This window comes from Protomyctophum parallelum (genome assembly GCF_964188405.1).
Source record: "Protomyctophum parallelum genome assembly, chromosome: 14".
NCBI classification, from domain to species: Eukaryota; Metazoa; Chordata; class Actinopteri; order Myctophiformes; family Myctophidae; genus Protomyctophum; species Protomyctophum parallelum.
Window position 1 is genome coordinate 47,965,492 of NC_139709.1, and position 10,918 is coordinate 47,976,409.

At 41.4% G+C, this 10,918-nt stretch overlaps 2 protein-coding genes across 2 annotated transcripts in view; one reads left to right on the plus strand and one right to left on the minus strand.

The window, feature by feature from the left end:
• The window catches only part of dusp28 (dual specificity phosphatase 28), a 224,840-nt gene that overhangs the window by 37,211 nt on the left and 176,711 nt on the right, over positions 1-10,918 (minus strand). The window lies entirely within an intron of this gene.
• The window catches only part of LOC310870380 (carboxyl-terminal PDZ ligand of neuronal nitric oxide synthase protein-like), a gene marked incomplete at both ends in the record, with an annotated part of 54,355 nt that overhangs the window by 11,120 nt on the left and 32,317 nt on the right, over positions 1-10,918 (plus strand). The window contains 3 exons of the mRNA XM_083781570.1: positions 4,544-4,679; positions 5,890-6,017; positions 9,707-9,868. Coding sequence (XP_083637696.1) covers positions 4,544-4,679; positions 5,890-6,017; positions 9,707-9,868 — 426 coding nt within the window. The remainder of the gene's footprint in view (positions 1-4,543; positions 4,680-5,889; positions 6,018-9,706; positions 9,869-10,918) is intronic.

The window sequence follows — 10,918 nt, forward strand, 5'->3', positions numbered from 1 at the left end:
CAGTCGCTCTTCGATTTTTCAAAAATAGCAGACCTACAAGCTCGTATCGCGCCACTCGGTGGCGCGATATGAGCTTGTAGATCTGCTATTTTTAAATAGTTAAAGCATAACATGATGCCGACACCAAAATGGGTGCCCGTTCAGAATGGGTTAAGATAGACAGACCTCTATGGATCCCTGGGGAAATTCAGTTTCCATAGCAGCACTGCCGTGAGGATAAAACAAAGATATAAGGGGGTAGAGAAGTACAGAATAATGTGGTATAGGGTAACGCTAGTTAGAACACAGTAGCATAAAAATATGAAAGACAGAATGCATTTCGTAGACTAAAACTATGACGAGAAATGTCTGTCGACTACCTTTTCTTCCCTGACAAAATCTTTATACATTTTAAGCTATAGCCTATGATGACTAGACTAAATATATTGATAATTTCCTCAACTAGACTAATATGTCGGAGAAGAGATCTAAAATAGTCGAGAAGAGATCCAGTAGAACTAAAAGACGAGCATTTTATGTTTGGTTGCGCTCGCCACACTTCAAGGCGTCGATTGTAGATCGGCTATTTTCAGCATGCAGCCAAGTGTAAAATCAGGCAGTACATCGCCATCAAGATTTTATCGACAAAATCAAGTGTAGATTTAGTCTACTTATATCACATATTTAGTTGACTAGAACTAGACCCAAACTAAAACATTTCAGATTACTAAACTATGACTAAAACTAATTGAATTTTATTTAACCCATTCTGACCGGGCACCCATTTTGGTGTCAGCATCATGTTATGCTTTAGCTATTTAAAAATAGCAGATCTACAAGCTCATATCGCGCCACCGAGTGGCGCGATATGAGCTTGTAGGTCTGCTATTTTTGAAAAATCGAAGAGCGACTGACATTTTTAGAATCTGATCTCAGGTCAGAATGGGTTCATCAGACCAGTGTGTGTCCGGCGGAAAACTTGTATGAATCTGATCTCAGGTCAGAATGGGTTAAAAAAGAAATGCTGTCAAAATCAACACTGGTATAAAGATAACTTCCTGGCCCTTCTCAAACTGGCGGTCGCGACCCTTCGGGGGGTCCCGAATTTAATTTGGGGGGTCCCCAAATTATTTTCCAAAAAAGAAAAACAATTGCAACTGGAAAATGGAAATTTAGAGTTTACATAGTACACATAGAGCATGCATAAACTTTCCTTGATGATTATATCTGGTTTCAGGATTTCTTTATTATGTATTTTTCACCAAGGGCCATGGTGAAGGGTCTTGAGCTGGTTAGTTGTCATAGTGAAAGGGAACCAAAATAACCTTACTTCTTGGATCAATGAACCTAACATCGTATTTAAGTTTCTATTTAGAGGTATCACAATGACGGTTTTAGAAATATATTTGTATTTGATTATTATTCAAATCTCAGTGTTTTGCCAGTTATTTGCCTTGGGGATATTGCAAGTGGGCCCACTTGCAATTTCCCGATGGCCCACTAGTGGGCCCCAGCCCACAACTTGAAAACCAGTGGTTTAAAGGTCTCTAAAAGGTGAAAAAGTGAAGAAAAGTCCTGTTCTGCAGGGCTGTCACCATTATGACATTTTAGCCCATTAATTAATTGTCATGCAAATAATTGTGATTAATGATTTAGTTGTGGTTTTAGCCGTGGGCATGGGAACATAATTAATACAATTACATTTCTGTTTGCCGTTTATGCTTTGTAAACTAACAAAAATATCACAAATAAGGTAGCAATAATCAACATAAAAAAAATTCTATGGCTAAAACTTTATACACTTTTATAGTTTCAAAAATATGAAGGTGCCTGATCGACAAGCTCAGTGTAAGTCATGTAATATAATAGCCACAAAACAGCTTACCAAACCTGCCAGGATGAGCCTGTGAAGTTCCACGTTCAAGTTCAGTAGGTCAGCTGATTGTGTCCAGAGAGAGAGAGAGAGAGAGAGAGAGAGAGAAAAGAGTGAGAGAGAGAGAGAGAGAGAGAGAGAGAGATATGATGGAGGTATGTATAAAACATTGTGAATAGAATGGAACAGTTCTTGTGCGTGCGTGTGTTTGTGTGTGTGTGTGTGTGTGTGTGTGTGTGTGTGTGTGTGTGTGTGTGTGTGTGTGTGTGTGTGTGTGTGTGTGTGTGTGTGTGTGTGTGTGTGTGTGTGTGTGTGTGTGTGTGTGTGTGTGTGTGTGTGTGCGCGCACGTGTGCGTGTGCGTGTGTGTGTGTGTGTGTGTGTGTGTGTGTGTGTGTGTGTGTTCTCAGAGAAGGAGAAAGTGCAAATGGAACGGAGGAGGTATAGGCTACCTTAACACAGAGATAAAAAAATGTGGTTTCCCATTTTAATAGCAGAATAGAACACTGTTATCACAGTGTGAGTGATTGCGTGTGTGGTGTGCATACGTGTGTCACGGACGGTAGCTGGCTGGCTGCCTCATTTTTTACCCATTCAGACCTCTGTCTTTAGTGATAGTGGCCATGATGATCCAATCTGGTTTGGAGAATCACTGCAGTAGAAGCAGGCCATGTCTGCGTGAGATATTCATTTTCAGATGGGTGCAAATCCCCTCTATCTCTCTCTCTCTCTCTCTCTCTCTCTCTCTCTCTCTCTCTCTCTCTCTCTCTCTCTGCCCTTGGTTTGCACAGTCTCTCTACACTGCCCTAGCCCTATCTAAAATAAAGCATACAGTAAAAGTAAAAATAAATCTTACCAAAAAAGAAAAACAAGCACAAGGCATCAGGGAGATGGAGGCCGTGAAAGGCCTGAAACATGATGGAGTGTTGCAAACATTTTCTACTAAACTAAACCAGTCTATTACTGTAACGGCTTTATAATTATTTTAGTGCGTTGGTCTCTCTCTCTCTCTCTCTCTCTCTCTCTCTCTCTCTCTCTCTCTCTCTCTCTCTCTCTCTCTCGTAAATAATTCAGCTTCAGCTTTTGAGAATCTGAATTATTTGGTCACAGTCTGAATTAGGATTAAACAACGGATCCTGGTCTCTTGTGTTGACTCGGTCTATGACCCTCTAGGGGCCGTTCTGCTTTACACCCAAGTGGACCAAAGTGCTTTCAACCGACCCACATTGCCCTCCTTTGAGCCCTGTGGTCTCTGGCGGGGCTAAAAATGGGAAGAACATTGAAATAGAATTATTATTGGAGGCAGAACGAGGCACTAGAGGAAAGGCCATGTGCTCGCCAATTCAGATATCTTGCACACACACAAGAGGCAATGTCCATGGCGAGCCGGCGCTATATTGTATTCTTTTTGATCTGACACACAGCTGGCCAATGTTCTCTAGCAAAGTTTGATCACTGATATAAAACAAAATTCAGGAGCAGAGAACAGATTTATGAGTGACCGCAACCCTGTCAGCGGCTAATAGCTTAGTTTTTTACAACCGAATCATGCTGTTATGTGAAAGATGACCTCTAATGGCGGAGTAGTTGGCAGAAAGCTCTCATCTCCATAAGTTTGTCTTATCTCTCCATGTTTTTCCCCTAAATGAATGCACCACCTCGTCATACTACAGTGGCACAAAAGTGGCAAAAATAGCTGATCTACAAGCTCAAAATGTGTCGCGATGCGAGCTTGTGAGCTTTTACAGTATATGGGCTATTTTTTGGAAATGAACAGTTTTGGAGATATGAGGTTTCCACCCAACAGCAACGATATACAGATGTGCGTCTGGGTCCCCTCGTTAACCCATTCTGAACAGGCACCCATTTTGGTGTTAGCATCATGTTATGCTTTATCTATTGAAAAATAGCAGATCTACAAGCTCATATCGCGCCACCGAGTGGCGCGATACGAGCTTGTAGGTCTGCTATTTTTGAAAAATCAAAAAATAAATAAATAATAATAATCTGATCTCAGGTCAGAATGGGTTTAATCAGACCAATGTGTGTCCAGTGGAAACCTCGTATTAATCTGATCTCAGGTCAGAATGGGTTAAGGCCATTTTGCACCATCACCATCCCGACTGCCCTGAATGGACCCATTCATCACCATGACAGCCATATCTAATGCGGAGTGGACACACACGGACGAGAATGCTGAAATACTGTGTGACGTGTGCTGGACAGAATCCATTGATGGACGAAGTACTCGGATTGCTTAAGTAAAAGTAGCAATAGCACAGTGTTTGTTAATATGAAAGTACTTTAAAGGACAACTTCACGCATTTTCAACCTGCAGTGTCTTCATAATGACATGACTAGTCCTCCACCTATCTATCTTTCCATCTCCCTCCCCGCCTGCCCCCCCCCCCCCCCCCCCTTCTCATCACTCGGGCTCCCATCGTATTCCTGTCACCATGTCTCATACGCAAACAATCAAACGCTCGTCCGTCCAACCGTCCATCCATCCAATCATCCGTGTTTCCATTTGTCTTCCACTCCGTTTTATCATCCATCCGCCTGTTCCTGGCTCATCTTCGCCTCGTCTCGTTGCTGTTCTCATGGTACTTACCCCCCCCCCGCCTCCCTTCTCCTCCTCCTCGCATACCTTTCCTCCTCCCTCTCTCACCCCCACCGCCACCCCCCTCCCTCAGTCTCAGGCCATGCGGATCGTGCGGACGGTGGGCCAGGCCTTTGATGTGTGCCACCAGCTGACAATGCAGGGCACAGAGGAGCAGGAGGGAGGAGGAGGAGGAGAGCGGAGCGCAGAGGGCACAGACGCAGCGCCAGGTGACAACAACCCCTCCCCCCCCCCCCCCCCCCCAATGCTGCAGTACCTGCCACCAGAAACATTATGGACTAGAATCCTTAATCACTTCTTAAACCCTCTAGTCTTAGAGAAATTAACTGGAGTTAACTGTACTCGGGCCAGCGGTTTGAGCTCGTAAATCCGCTATATTTCTGCGGCAATGTTCGCCCCAAAATATGGACGCTGTAGTTAAAGCTTGGTTAACCAGCAAATATATAATGTATTTTGTAGACTATTGGACCCTTTCTTTTTTTTAAAACATCTGTTTATTGTGAATTTTGGCATACAAGCATTTCAATAATGTTTAACCAGTAAGATTGGACAAAAAATAGAAAAAACATGCAAACAAACAAAACAAGAGACTTACAATAAAAAGAGACAAAACATAATCATCAAAGAAAAAGACAAAAACAATCAAATAATAACTGACATGGCTGATGACTACACCGCACTCCGAGGACAGAAACAACATCACAATCAATTCTAAAAAAACATTTCTGATATGGAAAATAAAACATGTGTATATACATGTGTACCCAGTACCCACAATATAAACATACATACAGTATACACATATCAAACATTCATAGATACATTAATTAGATGACATTACGGGGCAGAACAATATTGAATTCAATCACTTCAGTCCAACATAACAACAAGCATCTCAATAATGGGTGACCAGATGTTTTGAAATAAGGGTTCCATTTTTGACAGGGTAAATCAAAATTTCCTCCAAATGCAGCACTCCTCCCAGCTCCTTTAGCCACATGTCAACTGTCGGGAGGTTTATCCGGCTTCCAGGCCTGTAGTATTAACTTCCTAGCTAGCAGTGTAGCTAGCGAAATGTACCCGTGCCTCATTATTTGTTTTGAACCTGATCTGGTTCCTATTGGAGACCCCTTCTATTTTCCCCTCTACACTAAATATAATTGCAGGAAATAACTAAGACACACACACACATGTAGATCTGCTCTTTTCCTGGAATGTTCACTCCAGAATTGAGACGCGAGAGATTAAAGGTGATGAAAGACAAAAAATATAGCCTACCCTGTGTAGTGTGTAACAATAAGAATATCTCTCTCTTTCTCTCTCTCTCTCTCTCTCTCTATCTCTCTCTCTGTTGCTCTCTTCCCTCGCTCAATGTCGCTCTCCCTCTCTATGTCTCCCCCTTCTCTCTCTCTCTCCCAGCTAAGAAGAGATTTGCGCTGTCAGAGGAGACCGACCTTGAGGCGACCACAGAGGAGAGCATCGACTGCCTCTCCTCATCAGACCCCGAGAGGAGCAAAAGGGACGAGGCCCTCGTTAAAGACGCAAAGGTCATGTCTCACCGTCTGCCATCATTGAATAATCTTCCCACCGTGTTTGTGCTTCACTCGGCTGGCTTATTCTCAGAACTTCAACCTAAAACCGTGTTGTTCTCAAATAAATGTATGTGGTCGTGCATCTGAAGAGATTTTGTTCCAGGGCTCTATAGCCTATTAGTGTATTTTCTGTTTTCACCGTACCATTCAATATCTTAGATGAAAATAGCTGATCGACAAGCTTTTACAAGGCGTTGCAGCGTGACGCGTTAGTAAGCTTGTCAATCTGCTAAAGAATTCCCAGAATACAGATGTAGGTTCAAGACCCCTAATTTTTAAATTCTCAATTGTTTGAAAAGGGCAAGATCTACATCAATCAGCATTTTTTTATACCTGTATATTAAATAAAATGGGTTACTCACTGTTACTCATTTTGCTGGGACCACCCATGGGACCCCCTCAAGGACCCCACTTTGAAAACACTGTCCTGAAGTCAAGCAGCAAGCACTTGATTCTCTATATAATGCTATCGACCTGTGGTTGCTAACAGGTCAGGTGTCCTTTTATATATGCCTTTTCAGGGTTCAAATTCATAAATAGCAAAAATAGCAGATCGACAAGTGAAGCACATCACTTCACGTCACATTTTGAGCTTGTGGTTCTGCTGTTTTGGAAACTTTTGAGTGACGCTGTAGTATGTACAATTAGGGCATTCATTTTTATTTATTTTTCACAGTTTTGTTTATTCAAGATTCAGGGTATACAGTAAATAAAATAATGACAGTATATGTGACACACCCATACGGAACATATCAAAGAAATAACATGTACATATATAAATGTTGCGAGCACCATACACAAAATATTGTGGTGGCATAAAAATAAATAAATAAAAGTTGCATAGTCCTATGCTAAGCGACACTGATACAAACCACATAACCTGAATCAAGTTTTGAAACGAAAACAAGACAAACGTACGACAAGACAAGGCAAGACAAGACAAGACACAACGTAGGGCATTCATTTATGAAAAAATAAACACAAAAAGTTAAAATATGCAGGAGATAAGAGGTTTCTGCCCGACGGCAACCATAGACATTTTCCTGCTGACTTCCCACTGCTTCTGCTGCTGTGCCGACTAAATGACGGAGTCTAACTGGAAATCGAAGGAATGTAATAATTTGTGCCACACACAGACGCCATATGAATAATTAATTGAATCCATGAATCCCACAGCGTTTGAACAGCTACGTCTCAGCAAGGCATCCATTCCTTTTAACCCATTCTGACCTGAGATCAGATTCATACGAGGTTTCCACTGGACACACGCCGGTCTGACGAACCCATTCTGACCTGAGATAAGATTCTAAAAATGTCAGTCGTTCTTCGATTTTTTTCAAAAATAGCAGACCTACAAGCTCGTATCGCGCCACTCGGTGGCGCGATATGAGCTTGTAGATCTGCTATTTTTCAATAGCTAAAGCACGACATGATGCCAACACCAAAATGGGTGCCCGGTCAGAATGGGTTAACGGGGCCATATTTGCATTATTTAAGTATCCAGAAATGTAAATCATCATACTAAAGTAATTAAACAACTCCAGAGGCTTGAGACACAGGGAGATGAAAGGCTGCCCTCATGAAGAGCTGCAGGACGATCAATAGATGCTACTGAAGCCTGCAAACAAAGCTTGTTTGACCACTTGAACCACCACCATTTTACATTTCATCGCACAATGCCATTGAGTGGCAGAAAAGGACACTTTGCAACGTGACACACTGGCACAAAATCGGACCGTACATTATGAATTGAGTGGGCAAAACTATACCTATATTAAATTGTTTATAGGATCAATATTGTTTATAGGATCAATATAAGTACATTTATATATGATAACCCTTCCACAGGAGTAGCTTTTTCATATTTATCACACATTTTGTAATTTTCTTTTTATATCTGGTCTGAAATGCAACCGGAAATGAATTCTATTGGCTGAAACCGCAGCGACGGCGGCTCTTCACTCAGTAGAACCAGTAGAAAGCCTAGAAACATACCCTACTTTATCATTCATTTTAAAAATGAACGGGAACATAATTTATTAAACTAATATAACGATGATTTAAAAAAGACTTTGAACTAGCGATTGGAAATACAAAGTGTTTATGCCAATGCTTATTAACCCATTCTGAACGGGCACCCATTTTGGTATTAGCATCATGTTATGCTTTAGCTATTGAAAAATACCAGATCTACAAGCTCGTATCGCGCCACCGAGTGGCGCGATACGAGCTTGTAGGTCTGCTATTTTTGAAAAATCGAAGAACGACTGACATTTTTTAGAATCTGATCTCAGGTCAGAATGGGTTAATCAGACCAGTGTGTGTCCTGTGGAAACCTCGTATGAATCTGATCTCAGGTCAGAATGGGTTAAGGTAATGAAAAACCCATGCGCTTGAATAGAGCGTTATTGGTTCTGACACCTGCAGGGGGGAAACAGCAAGACTACAGGCCATTCATATGAACTGCAGTCTCTTCCTAATACGGCATCAATTCATTAGCCCCGGAGACCGCAGGTGTTTTTTCACCAGCCAGATAGGCCCTTGTGTGAGACCAAGCACAACATCTGTTGTATATAGCTAACACCAATATTGCAACGAGCAATAAAACCAAACCAATTATATGTCCCATCTCTCATAGGACAGATAAGCCTTATTCCTTATTACTACCCACAACAACACTCCAAGTTAATTGTATCTGCTATAATCACTGAACAGCTGAGCCACCTGACATCAATCCATACCTCTATGGGTTCTAGCTGCATTGATTGAGTTTCCACTGAAAGCTGCACGCCTACGGCCCCTAACTATATCCTGTCACTGATGTCTGATTGAATGATAATGATGCTGTTGGCCTGGATTCAGTTGTGGGAAGTGTAATTAATTATATTTACTCTGTGCTGCTGTGTTTCCTTTTTTCCCCCCAAGACTTTAAACTTGTACCCCACTGCGACTCTGAGGCAAACATTGTACTTTTTACTCCTCTACAATCATTTGAAAGGTTTAGTTACTTTGTACTCACCATTCAAAAAAGGTCACAACAAAATGTAGATCTTCAATTTCTCCTGAAAGACTTGGACTAAGCTTGGAAACAATGAGTACATTTTCTTTTGGTCAGGGCAGAAAAGTGAAGACGCAAATTGTGATTGGCCGGAATGAGATGATGTATGATGATAAGAGCACCCCCCACTTCACACCGGTGTGTGTGTGTGTGTGTGTGTGTGTGCGTGTGTGCGTGTGTGTGTGTGTGTGTGTGTGTGTGTGTGTGTGTGTGTGTGTGTGTGTGTGTGTGTGTGTGTGTGTGTGTGTGTGTGTGTGTGTGTGCGTGCGTGCAGTGAGAGCACCAAAACCATCTCTTTAAGTGTCACTTTTGCATTAACATTGTTGTCATTCGGTGGAAACCTCATCATGTTAAAATTTTTTAGCTTTCAGGATTCTAATTTAAACGCGACACATTTTGAGCTTGTAGATCTGCTACTTTTGTGTGACACACTAGTATGATCAAGTATAGCTATTCATTTACAAAAAACAAACAAATACAAAAATAAAGAATATGGAAATAGGAGTTTTCTGCCCCACAGCGGTGATATTTAATATATTATACACAATCTCTTAGTTTATTCCTTGTTTTGTACATCACTCCCCAGACGCCCTATGAGCGGTCCCTGCTGCTCAGCTCCCCCATCCTGGGTGCCTCGGTGTTGGGTCGGCCGGCTAGAGACGCGCCCTGCTCTTCGGAGCACCAGGTCCATCTGCTCCAGAAGCAACTGGAGCAACAGGAGCAGCAGGCCCAGGCAGCCTCAGCACAGGTACTGCATGGACATTGGACACTCAACACTCAGCTATGGAAAATGTTCACATTGAGCAGAAACCTTGTAGCCAAAACCCTTACTATTGGGGGGAAAGGGTAGCCTGGTTTCCAGCCCACTCGACTGAGCGCACTGGGGCCCCTTTTCCACTGGTTGGTTCCCAATGGGAACCGGTTCAGTTCTTTTTGATTCTTAGTCCATGAGCCAGAGCTCCAAAATTGAAACATTAATTATGAATTGAGTGGAGCAAAACCATACCTATATTAGATTGTTATCACCATTAAACTTCCCCAATTGAGTACTTACACGAAGACAATGATTTATTGTATTACAAATTTTACATTTTTAAATATGCAAATGAGGCATTACATAGGAAAATATGCAAAATAATCTAAAATATGAAAAAGCTACTACTGTGGAAGGGTTATCATGTATTAATTTACTTGTATTGATCCTATAAACAATTTAATATAGGGTATAGTTTGCCCACCAATTTTGGAGCTCTGGCTCATGGACTAAAAACCAAAAAGAACTGAACCGGTTCCCACTGGGAACCAACCGGTGGAAAAGGGGTCTGGTTGGAAGCTCTCAGAGTCTGACAATCAGGCTAGACTTATTATGTTACAGTGGATTCAATGTAGCTATTATTTAGTGACACATAGGCCTATCACAATTATTACATAATCACCTAATCGTAATTGTTTTTGCATAATCGTCAATCGTTTCCATGTTAAAAATGCCCATACATTTTCTAAAATTTTTCAAAAATAGAAATAGCAGATCTACAAGCTTACAACTTACAATGTCACGAAAGTGACGTGTTGTAAGCTTGAAGATCAACTATTTCGCTATTTAAAAAATATATATATGTGTCAGTGATTTCTTTGTATATAAGTTATATAAACAGAAATTCAAATTGTAACTTTCTATTGTTCAATGCAAAAAACACAATGAAATTGTTACTCGCCTTTATTCGTGGGACAATTAATCGTCAACTTAAATTTGTAATTTGTAGTCCTGGTGACACAATAGGTACTGCGTGGGAATTCA